General features: G+C 43.9%; 1 protein-coding gene and 1 long non-coding RNA gene across 4 annotated transcripts in view; one reads left to right on the forward strand and one right to left on the reverse strand.

Moving 5' to 3' along the window:
* si:ch73-105b23.6 (fibrillin-3) overlaps nucleotides 1-22,531 on the reverse strand; it is a 25,552-nt gene extending 3,021 nt beyond the window's left edge. Inside the window, exons 1-24 of one of the 3 annotated variants that reach the window (XM_037973356.1) lie at nucleotides 21,524-22,531; nucleotides 16,997-17,052; nucleotides 14,792-16,876; nucleotides 13,375-13,497; nucleotides 11,252-13,237; nucleotides 9,694-9,827; nucleotides 9,390-9,557; nucleotides 9,122-9,301; nucleotides 8,085-8,676; nucleotides 7,543-7,692; nucleotides 6,845-7,062; nucleotides 6,640-6,715; nucleotides 5,378-5,668; nucleotides 4,842-5,078; nucleotides 4,600-4,752; nucleotides 4,218-4,393; nucleotides 3,508-3,700; nucleotides 3,292-3,411; nucleotides 3,094-3,213; nucleotides 1,869-1,889; nucleotides 1,718-1,779; nucleotides 1,418-1,610; nucleotides 416-556; nucleotides 56-191 (exon numbers count right to left, since the gene is read on the reverse strand). In XM_037973356.1, coding sequence (XP_037829284.1) covers nucleotides 56-191; nucleotides 416-556; nucleotides 1,418-1,610; nucleotides 1,718-1,779; nucleotides 1,869-1,889; nucleotides 3,094-3,213; nucleotides 3,292-3,411; nucleotides 3,508-3,700; nucleotides 4,218-4,393; nucleotides 4,600-4,752; nucleotides 4,842-5,078; nucleotides 5,378-5,668; nucleotides 6,640-6,715; nucleotides 6,845-7,062; nucleotides 7,543-7,692; nucleotides 8,085-8,676; nucleotides 9,122-9,301; nucleotides 9,390-9,557; nucleotides 9,694-9,827; nucleotides 11,252-13,237; nucleotides 13,375-13,497; nucleotides 14,792-16,876; nucleotides 16,997-17,052; nucleotides 21,524-21,720 — 7,808 coding nt within the window. In that variant the 5' untranslated portion in view covers nucleotides 21,721-22,531. Of the gene's footprint in view, nucleotides 1-55; nucleotides 192-415; nucleotides 557-1,417; nucleotides 1,611-1,717; nucleotides 1,780-1,868; nucleotides 1,890-3,093; nucleotides 3,412-3,507; nucleotides 3,701-4,217; nucleotides 4,394-4,599; nucleotides 4,753-4,841; nucleotides 5,079-5,377; nucleotides 5,669-6,639; nucleotides 6,716-6,844; nucleotides 7,063-7,542; nucleotides 7,693-8,084; nucleotides 8,677-9,121; nucleotides 9,302-9,389; nucleotides 9,558-9,693; nucleotides 9,828-11,251; nucleotides 13,238-13,374; nucleotides 13,498-14,791; nucleotides 16,877-16,996; nucleotides 17,053-21,523 lie in introns of all 3 variants that reach the window. The other 2 variants (XM_037973355.1, XM_037973357.1) reach the window with 2 other exon arrangements.
* Nucleotides 4,644-19,723, forward strand: LOC119616656. Its single transcript, XR_005232621.1, has 5 exons — nucleotides 4,644-4,784; nucleotides 4,955-5,112; nucleotides 5,380-5,687; nucleotides 14,639-14,731; nucleotides 18,803-19,723. It is a non-coding gene; the product is annotated as an uncharacterized LOC119616656 (long non-coding RNA).
* Nucleotides 22,532-23,143: the final 612 nt, after the last annotated feature.

Consider the following 23,143-nt stretch of genomic DNA (forward strand, 5'->3'; position numbering starts at 1 on the left):
CAGGCTAGCTTCAGATCAGATGTTCTGTTTCATCTATCTGTCGCTTGTTACTCACTCTCCAGAAACCCTCCTCTTGAGGCAGCAGCAGCAGGCCAGTGCAGCCAGCAGCAGCAGCAGCAGCAAAGGGATGCCAATACCCAGAACCAAACCCAGAATCAGGTCCACCTGTGTGGTGCTCTCCTCAACTTTGTCTGCAAAGGATTCACCGATAAGAAGTGTTTGTCTCATCACAAAGAATGTTTCATAAAGTAAGAAGGATCAGAATAAATGTAAACTTGTGTCACACAGGGAGTGACAAAACCAGACAAAAAAATTTCTGTAATTTATTTGTTTTCCAGAAAAAAAAACAATAATTTAATTTACTAAGTAATTAAGAAATGTTTTGTTTTCTAAGTTGAATTCTAATTCTGCTGACCTTGAATCACACAAGCCTGGGATCCGTCCACGTCTGTTGTCATGTCGGTGCCGTTACAAACGCATCTGTAGCCTCCATAAGTGTTGATGCAAACAGCAAACCTGACACACACCGCCTCGTTGGCCGAACACTCGTCCAGATCTGTTCAGGGAGGCAGGAAAGTGCAGCCATATATTTACTACAACTGCTGCGTGCAGCTCTCATTAGGAGAGACATCGCTTTGTTTTTAACTGCTTTATTAGGATGACATAAAATAGGTTATTATTGGAGTATTGAAGCACATTTATTACTATTTCATTGGTTTTTGTTATTTTTCTGTTTTCGTCACACTTTAACTTTTCAGCTGTTTAAACTTTCCAACAGTTTTACAAACTCCTCGTTTCCACAATCTTCTCTCCTTCTCGAGTTAGTCCATCCAGTCTCCTTCCACCCAGTGTGTCTCTGCTGGAGGACTGATGGTGTCCTCTCAGAGGTCAGAGGTCAGAGGTCACACACCCAAACTCTCATTGACTTCCATCATCTCTGAGCTTCCAAACAGGAAGTGAAGGCTCTTCCTCCATAAACCCTGTAGAACCTGTGGGACCATCAGAACCTCCTGCTGTTCACGGGTCAAGAAGTTCTGATCCGACTGATAGTTTTCACTCAGAGACTGTTTGTCTGAGACTTACTTTTTACTCTGTGTTTCTGCCTGAAGTGCTGTCCCAGTTAGACAGCACTTCAGGATTCAGAGGAACAGGAAGAGCACTGAGCCTGGAGTTTCAAAATAAAGCTCAGAGATACTCTTCAGAATAAGAGTCTTGCTCTGTTACAGCTTAAAATATTACAAAAGTTGGTCCCAAATTAATTCTGTGCTTCATAGAAAAGATGATGGATGTTTTGGACAGTAGGAAGACTGTTATCTTTAAATATGTTCCAGAATCGTTTTCCTAATTCGAATGTTTTAAAACTTGTTTCCGCTCGTGCTGACCTGTACTGCAAATAAAAGGGAATAAAGTATTTTACCATCCACCTCCACGCTGCTGATGTCAAAGTGGCTGCTGACCCGGGCCAGGTAGTCCCTGATGTACCAGTCCGGCGTGTCGCTCGACACAGTGACACGATATTCTTCCACACCTGAACTGGAAGCTCCTCCTTTAGTTTTCCTACTAACGTTGTAGAATTTGTTAGTGAAACCTTTGCGCAGGATGTCATCCAGCTGAAAAAAGAATTGGATCATCACTTTTCAGGGTAATATCATGATAGTGAATGTTCCTGAGGGACAGGTGAGCAGACCGGACCGGACTGGACCCCCTCCCTGCACACCTGTGTGAGGCCATCAGGTCTGCTCTTCTTCCACACCATAGACACGTTGAAGGTGTTGTAGCCTGCAGACACAGAACAACACAAGAAGCTGAGCTGCAGCAGAGCTAACAAAGCTAGAGGAGAACAGATGGATGGAAACTGGACATCATACCTGGAGGGTTGGGAGAGTCTCCTGCAACAAACACATCAAGTTCTATCAGATCAGTGGTGTCAGAGCACAGACTAATCCGATCTGAACACTTTCAAAGTTCATTTTATCATACAAATGATACAAACACTTCACATGAGCTGTAGGCTTACAGGGAAGAGCAGAAATGTTTTACTCACATGTGCTTATAGGATACTTTTAAGTGTATTTTTTGCTTCACTTTGAGATTTTCTTTGAAAATATGAAGTAGGTTATAAATGTAAAATATTATTATTACTTTGAGGTTCCCCTCTAGGTTTCTTCTTCTCTTTGTTATGATTTCTACAAGGGCTGAACAATATATCAAATTTATCATCATCACAATATCAGGAAGCACAATATCAATACTGCAAAGGTCTGCTTGGACTGCTATAAGTCATAGGTGGTTATAATTCCAGTATCATGCATTCATGTTCTGCTGCTTATATTAGTTCAACAGACTCTCACTGGCCTTGAAGCCCACACCTGGTTTAGATGCTGATGACAGCAGAGAAAGTGAGGAAAATGTGGGTTTATCATAATTAATATCATCATTGCGATATTAAGCAATAATATCACACATCCCAAGTTTTTCTAATAATGTGCAGCCCTAAATTCTGCTGAAAACTCCCAGAATTATTGTGTAATTTTGTGGTTTCTTTGAGACAAACACAACTGATGATCTGTTCACATCCCAGCTGCTGAAAAGGTTTGTAAAGTTCTCACAGCTGCTGTTTCAGAAACTTCACAATAAAACTCATTTATTACACACTAAAAACTGCTGGTTATTCTGAGAACTGGGTTAAAGCTGTTGGGTCAAAGGTTGGGCTGGTTTGACCCGGTGGGTCAGAGGGGAGTCGTGTCGTTCTTCACAGACCAACATTTTAGACAGAAGTTGACCCAATCGGACCTGAGTGGACCTCTGCTGCAGGATGGAATAAGTCAAGATAAGACGGGAAGAACTTTAAACTCTTTGGTTTTCTTAATAACTTTAGTTTGCACAAAAAATGAGTTTGGGTTTCTAGCAAAGCATTAGCTGGTGCTAGCTGAAGCTAATAGAGGTTATTACCAGCTAGCACCAACCCGACTTTAGTTATCTAATAACTCAGATTTTGTGCTGGTTTTCTTTCTAACTTTTAAAAGCTTCAAGATGAATATTCTGACAATAATAATCTAAATATTGTTGGACATTTACAGTATGAGTACGTACCACATCCTTTGTTATCCTTAGAGTCTTTATATCTACAGATGCAGTCATATGATCCAAGCTTGTTCTTACACTCGTACTTGGCGTTGTCACAGGCCACGAGCGCCGTGCATTCATCTATGTCTGCAACACAAAGATATGCAGTGATTGTAAAGTTCGCCAAGCCATGTAAAATACATTTACTCTGTAAGCTTTCTGCACCTGTGCAGTTCTGTCCATTCCCAGTAAAACCAGGCTTGCACATGCATGTGTAGTTGAGTTTTGTGCTGAGACATTCTGCATCTTTGTGGCAGGGGAAGGGGAAAGGAGGGCTGCACATGTCTGAGGAGAAACAACACTCAGGTCACTCATGATGTTTTGGGTTGAAAGCTAAAAAATGTGAATAAAATTGAGTAAAATTGGTCATAATTCACAAACCGTGATTAAAGCACTTGTATCCTTCTTTGCCATTAGAGACGGTGTTATTAGGACACGCTCCACAGGTGAACTGACCGGCTGCTGATCCGGACTGACACTGCACCCCCCGGAAACAGGGTTTACCCCGACAGGCGTCAGTTCTGTTGCCACAAAACGTACCGCTGTATCCCTTTGGACACAAACATCCTGCGACCTGGAATCAATACAAAGTTGTGATTTTACAGTAGATTGCAGAAGTCTGCAACTCCTTGGTATTCTTTAATTTGTTGCCTTAAACCAAGAATGGGGCAGTGGTTGTGCAGCATGAAGGTCAAAGGTTCTACTCCTGTCTTTAGGTGGAGTTTACATGTTCTCCCTGTGCACCCCTGGGTTTCTTCCCACAGACCAAAAACATGAATGTTAGGTTCATTAGTAACTCTAAACTGTCCCTTGATGTGACTGAGGGTGCGAATAGTTTGTCTCTATGTGTCCCTTTATTGGACAGAAGACCTGTCCATGTGTCCCCCGCCTCTCATACAGTGACAGCTGGAGACAGACATCAGACATCAGGAAAGGAGAGATGGGTAAAATTACAATCAAAAGATGGATGGATGGAAAACCAAGAATTAGAGAGTTGCTCTCAACTTGTCTAGAACATCCCAAATTCCAAATCCACAAGAATAAAAGATGAACTGGAGAAGTTAATAAAAATAAATGAAAAAACACCGAACCTGGAACTTTCCCTGCAGGTGGTTTTCCACTATGCTGTCATACAGGCAGGTTCCTCCGTTGAGGCAGTTGCACACCTTCAGGACGGGGCTGAACAAGGAGCTCGAGACGGTTCCACGGACTTTGAGGGTCAGCTGGACAGGCTGGGTGTTGAGGGGGATCCATGTCAGGAAGCCAGCTGGAGGAGGAGATGAAAGAGAAAACTCAGGACCATTAATCCCCATCAGATGGTCATTTGTTGTGGACTCTGCCTGTCAGAGCACTCCTACTTTCTCAGGCAACAAACTGCCCTGCTGACAGCAGAAATAGACTTCTTCTCATTAATAAACACCAACAGTGACCTCATCTGTAACAGAGATGTGTGTATGTGTGTGTGTGTCTAACCGCTGCCAATAGAAGCTCCTGGAGGTCCAGGGTAAAGCAGTGAGAAGGTGACAGCGTCTCCATTTGGGTCCTGAGCAACAACCTGAGCTGTGACCTGGAAGTTGACCTTACCAAGGATCTCTGTGGGCTCTGTCACCACAGGAGGCATGTCACCTGCCGGACCACCCCACAAAACCCCACAGAAGGTCAGCACAGATCAAAGATGATGACACACAAAGTTCTGCAGATTTAGACAAGTTTACCATAAATCAGAGCCAGATTTTGGAAGTGGGTCTCAGCATCCAGCGTCTGTTGGCCCACATCAGAGATGCCAGATGCTAGAGTGTCATGGACACACTGCATGCTGCTCTTACAGGTTTTCTTCAGCTCCTCCAGCTTAGTTGGACTGGTGCCTTCCAGCAGGAGCTCGGTGGAGATCGATGCTAGTGGAACACTTGGAGGCGATGAGAACAACAGGCTCTCTGGTCCTGGGACTGCCCCTGGAGATCCAGAATACATGGAAAGACTGTGTTGGTACATCCATCATTCTCCTAACTGGTTCTTTGTGATTATTTAATGTTGACTAAATAAAACCCACAGTTGGAAGAAGCAGACATTTATTTGTCAAAAAAATACAGGATGCAGTGTTGGTCCTTGAAACCAAAGAGTAATACCATAATAATTCCAAATCATATTTCCTGTGTTGCACATTGAAGGTTAATGTATACCTCCCAAAGTTTTCTGAGTCTTTCCTTTTAAAACCCATTTCAAAGATTAGGTGTATCTGTGGTCCACTCACAGGACAGGCCAAAGGACTGCAGCTTTCCTTCCTCTGGGGGGTTGAGTTCCTCTGAAGGAAGGATCTTCCCATCTGACATGAGGAAATCATCCGACCGGTTGGAGCTCCAGAAACCCAGGAGGCCCACAGTGCGATTGAAGAAGTTCTGAGGAACTTCCACCATGGCTGCCAGCTGATTACTGCCTACACTTCTCCACACGACCACCTGGAGACCACTGGCATACACGGCAGAACAGCGACTCACTGAGACACAACGGACAGCAAAGACCTTCTCTTCCACATGCACAACACCTGAAAGGACACGTACAATGTATGTGTTACCGTTGGGACAACAGATATTTTTTATAACGGCTGTAAAATTTTGGAAACATGACAGGAATAATGATTCAATTATTGCATGACAAAAAATTTCCCATTTAAAAAGGATTTTTAAGTTACTACCACATTTATGTGTGTCTTATGTTTCTACATCATATTGAGTGACTCAGCTGGAAGGAAACAGCTCCTCTTTTTGTGTCTGATCCTCTAACATGTGTATCTGATTTCCAGCAGGTTGCCACAGATTTATTGGTTAAGCTGATAAATTTTGTAATGTCACATCTACCTCAAATATACAACATAATAACAAACGTTACAGTGACTCAGCATTAACTCATGCTACGCTACGCTAACGCTCAGGATTGTGGCGTTCTTGTGCTGCTTTTATGGGTAATAGTCGTTTCCATCCCTGGTCTTTCTTCTCCGTCTCATTAGAGCTGTGTTCTTGGCAGATGTTCCCCAGAAACAGCACGTTGTTCATGCTGCTCTGTTCACGTTGTGTTGTTGGAGTATATGTGGAGTTAGAAGAACACCAACAAACAAACTGTCAGACCGAGATCTGCCAGAGCAGAGCAACAGAGAGCAGCTAGGAAGAGGAAGAGCCAGAAGATGGTGGCTGCTGACAGAAGAAGAACTGAGACAAGATGCTGCTGAACGCCACAGATACGCTGCAGAACAAAACGCCACAAAAACAACCGGACTGTTGCACCACGACAACATGCTAACACTGCAGCATACTGTAACTTTACCAGTCTTCAACCCAAATCCATTGAGAATGTAACATCATCACATCACAAAACCTAACTTTGCACAACATCCTCTTCATTTCTTCAGGTTTTGACCAATGTAAAAAGTATAAATAAAAATACACCAACATACAGCATGTGGCAAATACAAAGTAGTGAGACAGCAAAGTGTGTGAAAATTAGTGCAATAAATATTACCAGTTCTGACTGGAACTTCAACATCGTCCACAAAAACCTGCAGTCCGCTGTTTTTGTTCGAACACCTCCATTCAATCTGAAAGTTAAAGTTAAAAGGTGAGTCGTGAGTCCTATTAAGATATGAAAACCAATTCTGCTCTTCGTGTGAAATACATATTAGATCCAAACATAGACTTGTTCAAAGCGTCTGAGTGTGATTGTTGACCTTGCCAATGCCTTGGTTAAAGGCAGCCATGCGAACCACCGCTGGGACCTCTATGGTCCCCTTTGATTCTGTCTGTAGCCGTCCAATCAGTCCTTGTAGGGTAAAGATATTAGATCCGCTTGTGGAGGACAGACGCAACAACACAAACTCCCCCAGAGCCTTAAAGGAGTACTGGGTTCCATCAAAGGTGATGAAATGGAGGCTCCCGTACACCATGGCTGCAGGAAAACACATTTAATTATACAGACAGTGTGGTTAAAAACAGTCCACTTCCATCTGCCCAAACAAAAATACATCAAACTGTGTGACTCGATTCGGACCAGTGTGACTTTATGTAGCAGAACATCGTACAGTGGAGGAAAAACGTAAAACATATTCCATATGTACAACAAAGGTAGTTATCAGTGAGTGAGAAAATACAGTCCTGTTAGGAGTTCTAAGCCCGGTCCTGTTGGAGCTTTAAGCCCGGTCCTGTTTGGAGCTCTAAACCCGGTCCTGTTTGGAGCTCTAAACCCGGTCCTGTTGGAGTTCTAAACCCGGTCCTGTTTGGAGCTCTAAACCCGGTCCTGTTGGAGTTCTAAACCCGGTCCTATTTGGAGCTCTAAACCCGGTCCTGTTGGAGTTCTAAACCCGGTCCTATTTGGAGCTCTAAACCCTAGTTTTAAACGGTTTTGTCTTTAAATAGAAGGGTTCCTCACCCATGCCCTGCGGGACGGTCTTGGACAGCGATGAACCACCAGGACTGTTCCAGCTGTAACTCTGGCAGTTATCCATCGGTCTCTTGTGAAGATGAAGCTGGCACAGAGGAGAATCAATACAGCACCACTTAAACGGCAGAAGCTCTTCATCTGCAGAGAGAAGTTTGATGAAGGACTCTTACGTCAGACAGATCTGACTGAACAAGAAGACATGCCGTTTTTCTTGGTAACACACTGATACTGTAATGTGTACTAATCCCATCCATCCATCCATTTTCTTTACCCAACTTTTCCTTGCCGGGTCACAGGGTGTCTTCCGCCTGTCTCCAGCAGTCACTGTGAGACAGGCAGAAGACACCCTGGACAGGTCTCCAGTCCATCACAGGGATACTCAGAGACAAAACCATTCACCCTCTCACTCACACCTAGGGAGCTACCAGTGAACCTAACATGCATGTTTTTGGTCTCTGGGAGGAAACCGAGGACCCAAGGAAATGTTCTAATCCCGTAAGTGATATCTGACCAAAAATCAAAGGTATTACCAATATATTTCTGTTCGTTGTATCCACTGAAGAAGCGTTGGTTGACCCCAGCCAGCAGGGTACCGTCTGGTTCATACACACACATCTTTCCTGCACCATATCTGTTGGACAGCAGTGACCTAAAGACATATCCTGTAGCACCCCCCCACCGCTGATCCCTCAGTTTCTGAAGAGTTGAACCTGGTTCAGGGGTGTCTTGTAGGAATGATAGGTCCTCCAGAGCCTGGGACAGAGTGCAGGGACAGGAAGACACCCCCACCATCCACTCAGCAGGGTTAGGCTGCTGTGTTGCCCATGCCTGGCATTTGATACGAGGACTTGATTCAGAGCTTTCCTCTCCAGTCAGATTATACACCAGCTGACCTAATTTCCCCAGAGTTCCTTTAACTTCCTGAGGCCTGTATCTGCCCCCAGGCCCAAAAAGGTTTTCTGGAGGGATGGTGGTCTCCTTGACAGAGAAGATCCCATCAGTGTAGCCAATAAGAGCGTCATGGTACTGTCTCAAGCCAGGACCCCATTTCATGTCCCCATATCTGAGGAGGGCGAAGGACCGTGCTCCATCTGTAGTCAGGATGCACTGGAAAGTGTTAGTCTAAGAAAACAAACAAACAAACAAAAACTATTTTTAATGCAGAGAAGACAGACGAGCTCACAGAGAGAAACACAGACAGCAAAGAGACGGCAGCCGATGTTTCTGTATTCAGGATGAAACAGCCTCAAAGTGGCACCAAAAGCTAAACTAAAGAACAGGACTGTTCAGGAACAGCTTTCCCATGAAATGTAAATGTTAACAGCACCGGCTCCATCACTCTTAGATTAGAACAGATCTCAGGAGTTAGGTGGATCTATAAGAAGGTTTGAGAGCTGAATATATTTAAATACTTTCATTGTTTCTGTCCTGAGACAAAAAATGACATTAAAGACGCATTTAGTGAGCTACACTGTATACTCAGTAGATATAATGTTCCTTAAATGGGAAATCTGTTTGTGCAACAGTTTAGTCCCACTGGGTGAAAGTTAAAAAAATAAAATGAAACCTCTGAGAAGTTGATCTTCTGATAGGAGACAGGCATCATGTTTTCCCATGTGATCTTCAGGATCCAGGCCGGGGAAAAAGCAGACCTTTTATTCAACACTTCGAACTTTGTCACTTCGTCTTCTGTTCGATTAAAAACTATCTGGGAGTAAACGTCTAACGCATTCACTTTATCATACTCCTGAAAGAATAAAACAAGAAGAAGCTCATCAACATCAAACTATATAAAAGGCATTTTAAAGCACACAGGACTTTGAGATACAGCTAACCTGATAGTACAGCTTCCCGTTCCCCTTGGTGAGGTCAGCATCGTCCCAAAACACAGCCAACAGCGGGATCTTCATGTCGTCAGGAAATCCGCTGGCGGAGGGAGACGGGAGCAGGTACTGCTCATTCCCAGAGAGGGTCTGAAACTGGATCAGACCGTTGTCCGAAAACTAAAAGCAGGAAGAAACACGTAAAGAGAACATGCTGCCGTGTTCATCTGCTCTTAATGTTAGCACTAATTTCATTATATAAACTTAAGGACAACAACTGCTGATTATTTTCATCCTGTTTGTTGTTGTAACTCACAGAAATCCTGTCGTAAGATTTCCCCAAGAAGGGAAACCCCATCGGAGGCGAGATGTACGGAGAACTGCCATCTTCAGAGTCCATTTTGACTTCTTTATCTGCTGTGTCTGCTCCGTACGGATACAGGGTTCCCTCTGTGTGGACAGCAGACAGTCACTCATTCATCTGTCCATTCATTCAATAATCCGTCCATCCATCCATCCGTCCGTCCGTCCGTCCATCCATCCATCCATCCATCCATCCGTCCATCCATCTATCCATCTATCCATCCGTCCATCCATCCATCCGTCCATCCATCCGTCCGTCCATCCATCCATCCATCCATCCATCCATCCATCCATCCATCCATCCATCCATCCACTCTGACTTTAGCTGCTGTTTCTGCTCCGTACAGGTACAGGGTTCCCTCTGTGTGGACAGCAGACAGTCATTCATTCATTCATTCACTTGTTTAGTCCTGTTAATTGTCACTGTGGACTACAGAAACATTTAAAGGGATAGTTCAGCCAGTTTAAAGTGGTGTTCTGGGTAAAAGTTATAAATAATATCTCACCTGCTGCAGATACCTTGTTTGTATTAAAACTGATCCAAATTTCCAGGCTAGTCCTCTACATCACTGTCAGTTTCACATTCCTCAGGTTGAATTTGTGGTTCTTTACCATCACAAGCAGCAGCAGCTAGCTGTAGCACTTCCAGCAGAATTATCAAAATGTTTCTGAAAAAACAATCATGGAATGTGGAACGGTCGGTGCTGAAAAGGTTCAAACAAAACATCTGCAACCGCCTCCTACTGGACCACGTCCAACAGAACCGCCTCCTACAGAACCGCCTCCTACAGAACCGCCTCCTACAGAACCGCCTCCGAACTGGACGTCTTAAAGAACAGGTTATCTAAACTCCATTCCACTGCTGTTATTTTCTCATTAAACAAAGATTAAATCAGAACTACTTCACTTTATTTAAGTCCTGCTGGAGTTGCTGTACCAAAAGTGCTACAGCTAGCTGCTGCTGCTGCAACTTGTGTTTGCATATTCTAAAAATATGCAATGTAAACAAACATGTAATTCAAAATAAAATAAAAAAGAATTATGTCATTCTTAAAAACTAGGAACAAATTGTGGTATAACGTTAAAGAATAAATGTAAACAATAAACATGAAACTCGTCCTCAAAAGATTAAAAACAACCTGAACAGCCTAAAACCATTAAAAAACATAAAAAGCAACAGAATGGAAAACTGACAATGAAGATTTATCAAATAGCTATAACATTTTAAAAACTAGAGTTGATTCAGACCAGCCATTGGCTCATCCGTTCTGTCATAATTAAAGTCTAAACAATCTCAGTTTGGAAAATAAAGAAATATATCTCCAACACCTTTGATGTTAAGCTGTTCAGAACTGTCCACTTTAAAATATCTGAACTATCCCTTTAAGTCTGACATATCAAAACAAAGTACAGTTTCATATACTTGACTAAAACAACAAAAATATTTACAGAGTGGATAAAAAAGTCTGACATTCTTTTTTCAAACATAAGCTGATGAACTGAAATCTGACCCGTCTGAGTTAAGCTGCTGCAAACTGAGCTGCCTTCTGGACAGGAGCACGCATAGCTTCCTGGTAGGTTGGTACAGGATAATTCCTGGGGACATGTTGTGAGTGACACACACTCGTCCAGGTCCACACATCCATCTTTCCCGAGGCCGTTGCTGCTGGTAGCCTTCCAGCCGCGGTTACAGGAGCATCTGAAGCCTCCGGCCTGGTTGATGCAGGTGGCAGCAGAGTGACAGAACCTTCCCTGCAAGCATTCGTCTGTGTCCACACACACTGACCCGACACTCAGGAAGCCTGGCTTACACACACACACGAACGATCCCGGAGTGTTGTGACACTGAGCCAGACGATGACACGGGGTTGTTGATGCCATGCACTCGTCCACGTCCGTGCACGAGGAGCCGTTTCCAGCGTAGCCTGCGTGGCAGCGGCATGAGAAGGACCCGGGAGTGTTCCAGCAGTATGCCAGAGCATGGCAGGGGGACGTCTCACATTCATTGTTGTCAACACACACTTCCCCCTCCTCGTGATACCCCAGAGGGCAGGAGCAGTTGTACGCTCCGGGCAGGTTGGTGCACACCTGGTCAGAGCGACAGGTGGAGGTGTTCGTGCATTCGTTGATATCCTCACAGCTTGAACCAACATCTTTATACCCAGGGAAACACAAACAGCGGTAAGACCCCACTGTGTTTTTACAAAACGAGTGTTCCTGACAAAGGATGGGTTCTGGCTGAGAACACTCATCCACATCCTGACACTCTGTTCCGTTCAGAATAAAGCCCTCATCACAGGGGCACCGGTACCACCCCGGAACATTAACACATGTGGAATGAGGTTGGCACACTGAGGAGTTCAGAGAACTGGAACATTCATCTACATCCACACACTCTGTCCCATTACTCCAAAACCCTCTGAAACAGTCGCAGTAATAAGATCCGAGAACGTTCCTGCATGTCCCGTTTGTGCAGATGTCCTCCTGTCCACTGCATTCATTGATGTCCACACACAAGTCAGAGGTGCTGGAGAACCCTGGATGGCAGGGACAGCGGTAGCTTCCGTTGGTGTTCACACATGTGCTGTGTTCAGGGCAGGTGGAGTCATTCAGACATTCGTTGATATCGTCACAGCCAGTGCTGTTGCCTTGGTAACCAGCCCAGCATTCACAGGTGGAAGATCCAATGGTGTTCACGCAGCTGGAGAAGTTCGGACACTGAATGAAGCCGAGGGAACACTCATCTATGTCCAAACACGTGGAGTTGTCACTGAGGAAACCAGGATCACAGGTGCAGTTGTAGCTCCCTTGTAGGTTAGAACAGGTGCTGTTATCCGGGCAGGTAAAATTTCCTGTGTCACACTCATTTATGTCCTGACAGTGTGTCCCGTTGTCCTGAAAACCATTCCAACATTTGCAGATATAAGAACCATTTGTGTTGCAGCAGTCTGAGAAGGCAGGGCACACCAGGTCCTGTGATTGGTCACATTCATCTACATCCCAGCAGTCAGTTCCACTTCCTTCATAACCCTCTGCACATCGACAGTAGAAGGAACCCTGGTAGGGGTGGCACTGAGCATGAATGTGGCAGCTGCTGCTAGCGTTTAGGCAGGTATCCTCGCTCACACACGTGCCCTCAGAATACACACGTCCCAAACTACAGGAACAACTGAAGGAACCAGGAGTGTTGCTGCAGGTCATGTTCTTGCTGCAAGCTGTGGGCTGCTCACATTCATCCACATCTTCACAAACAACACCATCACCGCGGTATCCATGCATACACTGGCAGAGGTACGAGCCGTCAATGTTGAGGCACAGGGCCTGGGTGCTGCAGTTGTGTGGCAGGGTGGAGTTTGGCTCACATTCGTTTACATCCTGACAGTGAAATCCGTTACCCTCCATACCACGTGGGCAGATGCAGGAGAAAGAGCCGGGGATGTTAGTGCAGATGGCAACTGGGTGGCATCCTCCATTTTGGTTTTGGCACTCATCAAAGTCTATAATTTATCCAAAACGGGACAGTGTCAGGGAAGCAGCCCCAAAAGTTGCTAAAAAAGCTCACAAGAGAGTCCATTTACAGGGGCACAAACAGCAACTCTTTTAACGGATGGATAAAAGAAGAACTGATACTCACCAGAGCAATTCTTCCCGTCGCCTGCAAATCCACTGAAACAGGAGCAGGAATAACTTCCATCTGAGTTTAGACATTTGGCAAACTGACTGCAGTCCTGCTGCTCAGTCTCACACTCATCCACATCTGCAAAAGGAAGTAATAATTAGTTTTTAAAAAGATCTCCATCATTGAGTATAATAAGCTACATGGTCACATAATAATCATAATGTGCAGCTCTTCCTTCTACCGTTTAAAATTAAACCCAAAGTTTTTGTTTTGTTTGAGAGCTGCCATGTTGTATTTTGGGAGTCAGAGGGATGTAGGGCTGTATTCTCGATTAGTCCCGCCTCCACACCCTCCAAACTCATTAAAGGGCTGTCAATCACAGTGTAACATGACTGTTTCTTTAAGCCTCAAATAACTAATTAAAAGTAAACATTAAAAATACACAATGGAACATATAAGGTAAAAGATAGATGAATGACCTGAAAAAATCAAAGGTATCATAGTTTTAGCCTGAAAATCGCCCTATTAGTTTACACAGAGAGGCAGGGCTTAAAAACAGTACTGCAGCCAGCCACCAGGGGGCGCTTGACCTTCAGCTTCAGGCTTCTGGTCCTGTCTTTAACTATCATCAACTAAATGTTGATGATCATAACACTAAATGTGTTCATCTTATTGTAGCAGATTTAAATGAATGATTAGTTTGTCTCATGTAGGCTGAATACTTTGTGAATAAAGTTAAAAAAATAAAAAAATGCGCCATCATAGCTTTAATTTATGATAACGCCCAAACCCACATGACCTTATACCATACAAGTCAAATTGCATTGTTTGTTTTCTCTCTTTACTTAAGCCAGTGTCTAACTGAGCTGAGACTTCTGGAGACTAGTCAGCTCTCCTCTGACAGAAAACATCTGTCAGAGAAGACGTCTGTCAGAGGAGACGTCTGTCAGAGAAAACATCTGTCAGAGGAGACGTCCATGTCGAAAATGTCCAGGTCTAAAAACTACACTGATAATAAATACTAAATTCAAACAAAAACTGGTCCAAATCTGCCTCTCTTTATTTTGAAAGTGTCCTAAAGCAAATTAAATCATAAATATGGGGCTGAAGAGGACAACAAAATAATGTGCACAGCCAAGAATACAAGCTGTGTGCACAAATATAGGCTGTAATTTTCCAAAACTGGCAGCTCAAAACGAGGCCAAATGACTCACTGATTGCAAACACTGAAAATTCATTGAGAAAATTCCTGTTTTTTCTCATAATTTTGTGTCACCAGGATGTCTTCAACAGTTGCAGCTCAGTGAGATGCTACTTAACAGACCTATAACACAGGAAGACATTGGTCCAGACAAACTACAAGCAGTTTCAGGTTAGTAGAAGCACATGTTGTGTTTAAGATTCACATGAATTAAACAAAGAAATGTTTTACCAACACACTGTGTTGCGTTGAGAGTGTAGCCTTTTCTGCAGACACAAGAAAATGATCCTGGGGTATTCACGCATTCAGTTTCATTTTCAGGACAAATGTTTTCCATTTGGCACTCATTTATGTCAGAGCAGGTCAGTCCATCCCCGTTATAGCCCACATCACAAACACACTGGTATCCGGAAGGCGAGTGGTGGCACAGGCCCTTACTGTCGCAGGGAGGACCACACAGGGCAACAGGTAGCACACAGGTGTTATTGGAGGCTATTGTACCGTTCAAACAGGAGCAAACATAAGCACCAGGTGAATTGACACAGTGTGAAAAGGCAGGGCAGGTGCTGCTAGAGAGGGAGCATTCGTCCACATCCTGACACAAGAAGCCATTCCCGCTGAAACCCTCTTGACAAACGCAGGAGAAGTCTCCGATAAAGTTGGTGCATATTGCCCTCGCATGGCACGAACCCGCCTTAGCACACTCATCTATATCCACACACTGGGAGCCGTTCCCGGTAAAGCCTCCCTTACAAGTGCAGGTATAGGATCCAATGGTGTTAAGGCAGGTAGCGTTGATGTGGCACGGTTTTTCCTGGCACTCGTCCTTATCAACACAGGCCATGCTGAGGGCAGGGCGGTAATACCCAGTCTGGCAGGGGCACTCATAGGACCCATCAGTGTTTTTGCACGCTTCATTCACTCCACACGGATTAGTCAGTTCCTTGCACTCGTTTTTATCTTGGCAAATTGTTTTATTAATCAAGTCAAAACCTGATGGGCACTGGCAACTGAAAGAACCCTGAGAGTTGATACATGTTGCTCTGTAACTGCAACCTCCATTATTCACAGAACACTCATTCACATCGCTGCACTGGACATATCCGTTCCCAGAGTACCCCACCTTACAGGTGCAGCTGTAAGAGCCAGGAAGGTTACTGCAAACAGCATTGGAGTGGCACCGTGAAGTCAGAAGGCATTCATCTATATCTGTACAGGTGAAACCATCTCCACTGAAGCCCGTCAAGCACTGACAAGAAAAGGAACCGGGGGAATTTGTGCAGTTTGCATTGGGACTGCAACGGCCAGCTAGACATTCATCAATGTCACTGCATCTGGAGTTATTGAAGATGAAGCCGCTGCCACAGTCACACTTGTATGACCCACCAGTGTTGACACAAGTGGTGGGAGCTGGACAAATGTTCAGCTGAGCACATTCATTAATGTCTTCACACTGTCGCCCATCTCCAAGATAACCTTCCAGGCAGGAGCACTCATAACTGCCCAGCCTGTTGATGCAAAGAGCCTTAGGGTTGCATTCATTGACTGTGATGCATTCGTTTATGTCAACACATGCCAGCCCGTTTCCTACAAACCCACTCCTACAGGTACACTCGTAAGACCCAATGATGTTTTTACAATCTGCATATTGGCTACAGATGTTGGTTGCACACTCATTAATGTCCGCACAGCTCTGTCTGTTATTTTGGAAGCCAGTCTTGCATGTGCAGTGGTAAGAGCCAGGCAGGTTTGTACAGCCTTTATAACCTACTGAAGAAGGGCACACAAAAGGGCTCTCCGAACACTCATCAATGTCTAAACACAGATAGTTTCCATTTCCTTTGTAGCCAGAATTACACGTGCACAGATAAGAGCCAGGGTTGTTGGTGCAGGTGGCATTCCAGTGGCAGGTCCCTTGTTTAGAACATTCATTGATATCAGTGCATTTAAAGCCGTCACCGACAAAGCCTGTGCTACACTGACACTGCCTCCCTCCCTCAGTGTTCGTACAGATGGCAGTGGGGTCACAGCCACCATTTGCTGTTAGACACTCATTAACGTCCTGGCAACTTTTTCCATCTCCAACATATCCGCTGAGACAAGTGCAGATGTAGCTTCCTGGGATGTTGTTGCAGCGGGCCTTTGAGTGACAGCTATGGAGGAGAGTCAGACATTCATCGATGTCGTCGCATAGCAGACCGTCTCCCTGAAAGCCTGTCTGGCAAACACACGTGAAGTTGTTTCTAATCTTCATGCAGTCAGCCTGAGAATGGCACTGGATGCCTTCAGCCTCGCAGTCCTTCTGTTCAACAACAGCTGGAAAACAAAGGAAGAGCTTAAGAAATGTTATCTGTAATTGTTGTATATTCAAAGATCTTCAGTAACTGTGTCTGTGTATCACGTGAGCTCAGTAAGTACAGATTTACTGTAAGATACCTGCCCGACAGGAGCCCAGCAGTGCAATGAGCCCTAAGAGCCTAACGAGAGCAAACCTGTGAACACAAAGAGAAAAAAGGCCAAACATCAATATTTAGACTAACATATCCATCAACAGACATTTCTGTCAGCCAACAAGATGGATTCAGTTCATACGAAGATGAGGGGCTTTGTGTTTGCTGTAACACTGCTATCCCATAATAACATGGAGGAGGAAATGACATTCAGCTCTGAATGAAATTAAATTTAATATACAATTAAAATAAGAGCGGTGTGATAGCCTGATGGTCAGGCTTCGGGTTCGAGCCCAGGTTGGGCAGGAAGGGCGTCAAACGTTTGTTGAACCTTCGGTATGAGTTTTCTCGCTGTGGCGATCCCTGGAAAGATGGTTACGATTAAAATAAGAAAACAGAAAATGGATCGGGCCACAGCTGAAGCTGATTCTCATGTCAGATTTTAAAATTACACCAAACTCTTCAAGACAGAAATAAATAATTTTCCTGACATTCAATACATTACAACCTTTACATAAACATCATTTAATATTATTATTCATAATTAACTTGTTTTTAAATCTGTTTAAACCTAAATTCTGATTTCCTCCTTTTCGACTCATCACTCAGATCCTTCCATAATTTGACTCCCAGAACTGAAACCCACTTTTATTTAACTCTGAGGCCAGATCAACCAGGTTTTAGTTCCTTTTTATCCTACGGCATATTATTGAGTTGTTTTTAATTGTGAAGCATGTTTTACTTTTACACTCGTATTGTTCTTATATTTTATAAAGACAGGATGTTGACAATCTTCTGGCTCTCCTCTGCCTCGTTCGGCTTTTGTTGGGTTCAGGATTTCACACCAGGATTAAATTCAGACTCCCATCATCCAATCCAGTAAACGACACCAAACAAGAGTTAAAAGCAGAATAAAATATTTGGTTTTTCACAGGCACAACCCACAGATTCATTTTCCTAACAAATGTGACACCATTTAAGGGGAAATAAAAAAGATTTATTGCCATAAAGTACTGTTACACCAAAGAAAAAATCAACCAAACACAAATATCTGTACTTTTTGTGCTGTTAATAATTTACTCATCTGGTTAGAATGAGGGTTCGAAACGGTAACGCCAGGATTCAAAGAGTCTGAGAGATCATCTCCTTTCTCTTCATTTTTTACCTCTTTATTCAAACTAATCCAGAATCAGAACCTAAACTGTTCGACCAGGTGAGTTTAAAATGCTTCAGACTCATTATTTTCAGGTAAGGATTTTACATTTATTAAAAACTGGTTATTTTGGTACCTAAAGGAAATCTGGTCTACTCAAAAGAAAATATGAATGTTTTATTAAAGATTTCTTAGATGTACTTGACTTTATCTCACAAAAGTAAAGATGCCTCTAAGCTTCCTGTTCAAAATGTAATTGTAATATTACAGAAATAAAATAATTTTTAATTGCCCCGCTCACTCTGTCTAACTGAGATAACGGGTTTGAATATTTTGTCAGATTTTTCAGGTTTGAAAAGTTAATTTCTTTAACTTCTAACTTACAAAATGTGTGTCAGTATAGCTTTACAGATTTCTTAAAACAAACTCAAGCTTTCACATTTCACAGCAGAGAGAAAAAGATGAACAGAATTTTATTTTTTGAAGGAAGCCATTCTTAAATATAAATCTGACAAAATGAGCATTTATTCGTAAAATAAATAAAACATCTTTTCCTCAATAACCAACCCGTTTCCAGGTGATTATTCTAACTTTCTGGGAAATGAGTCAGTAAAGTAATGAAGCTGATTTTTGTTTCAGAACAACCTCCCGTTGGATCTGACTGGGTTACCATCTGAAGGCTAACTCTTCCCTCGGGACGTGGAAGGAGAAAAAAGATGAAATTCTCCAGTTACACAAACACAACAAGTATTGTTCCTGAGCAGCTGAACCAGGACACTGATGGCTGCTACTTTTCATTTTCAGACAGTCTTTAAAGCTCTCGTACGGATTTTACTGTCCATCCTGTCAAACAGTTTCACCTCCACCACGGAGGTTGTGTTTCTGTTGGTTTGTCCGCTCATCTGTTAAAAATAATCAGCTCCTATAGAATAAAGGTCAAGATGTTTTGTTTTTAATTTTTTTAGTAGATTTTATTTTCTTTGACCCAGTTTCCAGTTTCCTCTCAGTTATTAAGTATTTCAGCTCATGATTAAAGTTTATTGGTGACAGGATCTGAATAAAACCAGACAAACAAAATGGCTCCATTAAAGTGAAAATATTAAAAAAATCATCAAAGCTGCCTTTCCTCTGACTTCATCAGTCAGTTTGTTTCTTGATTGAACTTATCAAGAACTTAATATAATGATGGACTCATAAAAATATCACTTCTAAAAACTGATCTGAAGGAGAACAAATCAGCTGCCTGCGATCCAGCAAGGAGGAACAGGTGAAGAGGACGGATGGACTGATGGATGGACAGATGGACAGACTGATGGACAGACTGATGGACAGACTGATGGACGGACTGATAGACGGACTGATGGACAGACTGATGGACATACTGATGGATGGACAGATGGACAGACTGATGGACAGACTGATAGACGGACTGATGGATGGACAGATGGACAGACTGATGGACAGACTGATGGACGGACTGATGGACGGAGTGATAGACGGACTGATGGACAGACTGATGGACATACTGATGGATGGACAGATGGACAGACTGATGGACAGACTGATGGATGGACAGATGGACAGACTGATGGATGGACAGATGGACAGACTGATGGACAGACTGATAGACAGACTGATGGATGGACAGATGGACAGACTGATGGACAGACTGATGGATGGACTGATGGACAGACAGACTGGACAGACAGACTGATTGACAGACAGATGGACGGACTGATGGACAGACAGACTGATGGACAGACAGATGGACGGACTGATGGACAGACAGACTGATGGACAGACAGACTGATGGACAGACAGACTGATGGACGGACTGATTGACAGACGGACTGATGGACAGACAGACTGATGGACGGACTGATGGACAGACAGACTGATGGACAGACAGATGGATGGACTGATGGACAGACAGACTGATGGACAGACAGACTGATTGACAGACAGACTGATGGACGGACAGACTGACTGATGGACAGACGTACTGATGGACAGACAGACTGATTGACAGACAGACTGATTGACAGACAGACTGATGGACGGACTGATGGACGGACTGATGGACTGATGGACGGACGGACTGATTGACAGACAGATGGATGGACTGATGGACAGACAGACTGATGGACAGACAGACTGATTGACAGACTGATTGACAGACTGATGGACAGACAGACTGATGGACGGACTGATGGACAGACAGACAGACGGACGGACTGATGGACGGACTGATGGACGGACGGACTGATGGACAGACAGATGGACGGACTGATGGACAGACAGACTGATTGACAGACAGATGGACGGACTGATGGACAGACAGACTGATTGACAGACTGATGGACAGACAGACTGATGGACAGACAGACTGATGGACAGACAGATGGACGGACTGATGGACAGACAGACTGATGGACAGACAGACTGATGGACAGACAGACTGATTGACAGACAGATGGACGGACTGATGAACGGACGGACTGATGGACAGACTGATAGACAGACAGACTGATGGACAGACAGACTGATGGACAGACAGACTGATGGACAGACAGACTGATTGACAGACAGATGGATGGACTGATGGACAGACAGACTGATGGACAGACAGACTGATTGACAGACAGATGGACGGACTGATGGACAGATGGTAGATTTGTTGTAACGTCCCTCAGGCAGCTGATCTGTCTCGGTTATATTGTCCCTCCATCTTCAGGAACGATTCTTTATCTGAAAGAATCTCAGGTTCCCTGTGTTTTATTTCCTGTTGACCTCTGACCTCATCACGCCACGATGATGTTGTTGTTCGTTCACAAATACTTGATAAATGTTTTTACGGTGGCTGTCCTTCCTGACCCGACCTGGACTCGAACCCGCAGCCTCCAGAGGAAGCTCAGGGATCCAGGATTCAGTCCTGATTCTCACCTGAGGCCCACAGGTGAAGGTTGGGCCGTAAAGATGTCCAATAAGTCCAGAGCTTTGCTGGACTTAACTCTATGATTATTTTTTTTAAATCTATTTTCAATTCTAAATATCTTCTGACAAATGACTCCATGAATATTCAGGACCATGTTGGCCAGGATCTAACGGCAAAGATTACACTTAAATCTGTTCTGACAAGAAGAGACACATTCACCAGTGAAGCCATCAGATTATTAGGGAACCATAGGAAGCAGATAAATCTGATAACCTTCTGGTTGAAAGTAACAGAGATAAAATGAGAGACGTAGAACAGGAAGTATTCTGTGAGTAAAAAGACAAACTCTCCTGAATTTTATTGGATTTGTGTAAAAGAGCCACACAAGTAAAGTTAAAATCTTAAAATCAGAAGGTCTGACTCACTTCAGATCGTCCCGGTTGATGGTGTCTGCCATGTCTCGCCTGGATGTCTCTTGTCTCTTTGTGAAAAACAGATCCTGTCCTCCAGAACCTTCCTGTCTTTTCTGAAATTCCTCCACCCCTCTCTGTATTATACCCCGGTGCCTGCCCTGACATCTTAAACCTCTGGGGAGCAGGAACACCCATATTCTCCTGGTCATGTGTCAGCTCACACACAATAAACGTTCCACATCCCGAGGCCATCGTTTGTCTTATTTACTGTAACAGATGAAGAACTTCAGGTAATTATTGAACACAGAGACTTCTCGTCTTTTTTGTTTCCTCAGATTGTTATTAAGATGGAAGAGGAACTGCAGCATGACAGTGTGGCTGAATGAGTAAAGAAACAGGAACACATTCATTTTGTTATATGACGTTCAGGAACCAACGGTTGAGCTGCTGTAAATGACAGGATGGCAGGAGGCGTCTGGGCAGCATTTCTTCAGGGTTGTCCTAAAATCAGGGAAACCATAGAAGCAAAACTTAACCAAAAGCAAGAAGCAGTGGCTAAACCGAGCATCTAGGCCGGCAGTGTAAACTTCTAAGGTGGCTCTACCCAAAAATGAGAAGAAAAACAAAAAGCAATGTAACTCATTAAACGTTTTCCTTTTTTTTTACATTTGTACTTTGGAAGGTTAGGTACATGGAAGATGACTCCAGAGGCCAGTTTAAAGCCCATTACACAAATCAGCATCATGTGCTGTTCTGCATGGACCTGGACCCCCTCAGCCACATCATCAGATCATCAGAGGCTCTAACCATGGGAGGTGGAGGAGATACTGTGGGATTCCAGATCCAGACTGACAAACAGCTGATGGCTGACCAACCAGACACTGTGGTGACAGATAAGATCCAGAAGAAAGCAGTGGTGATAGATGTAGCAGTCCCAAGAGAAGAAGCTGGAGAAACACCAAGAGCTGAAAGAGGAACCAGAGTCAAGGCCTCAGTGGTGCCGGTGGTCATCATGTGACCTCCAACAGATCCCAGGAACCACCTCAGAGATCTCTGTCCAGAAGAGCTCAGTCCTAGGAACAGCTAAGATCTTGAACAGAACCCTGAAGATCCCAGGGTTCTGGTAGAGGACCTGAGCTTGGAGTGAAGTGGAAACAACAGGGCGAGCTCAGAGTTTGTAAATATATTATTATTATATTAACCTTTATTTTAACGGGCAAGTCCCATTCTGATGGTCATTTCCCACAACTTCCTGTTGTCTGCAGCCACAAACAGAGGAATGAAAAGTAGCTGAAGAGATGTTTCTGTGGGTGTCGGTTAAGGTGCGACACACTTCAGGGATTTTCTACCAACAGCCTTCAGGCCTGTCATTCTGCCTGAATCCACGGCTGAGCGTCTTTCGATTTGTTTTCTGCTGAAATCTGTTTGGTGACGTCACCTTCAGGGTAAAGAAAGCCGAGGAGGACTTTCTGCGAATGTTCTGATCCCAGATCAGTTTGAAAAGGCCCGAGGCTGTGACTCAGCTGCCAGCGCAGCGTGACTCACTCAACACCTGAAAATATTTTCCCAGCCTCCAGTTTCTGTCTTTGTACAGGATGATGATGTTATTGTTTCACAGAGAACAAAACACGT

Source organism: Kryptolebias marmoratus, linkage group LG22, assembly GCF_001649575.2.
Source record: "Kryptolebias marmoratus isolate JLee-2015 linkage group LG22, ASM164957v2, whole genome shotgun sequence".
In the NCBI taxonomy this organism is placed as follows: domain Eukaryota; kingdom Metazoa; phylum Chordata; class Actinopteri; order Cyprinodontiformes; family Rivulidae; genus Kryptolebias; species Kryptolebias marmoratus.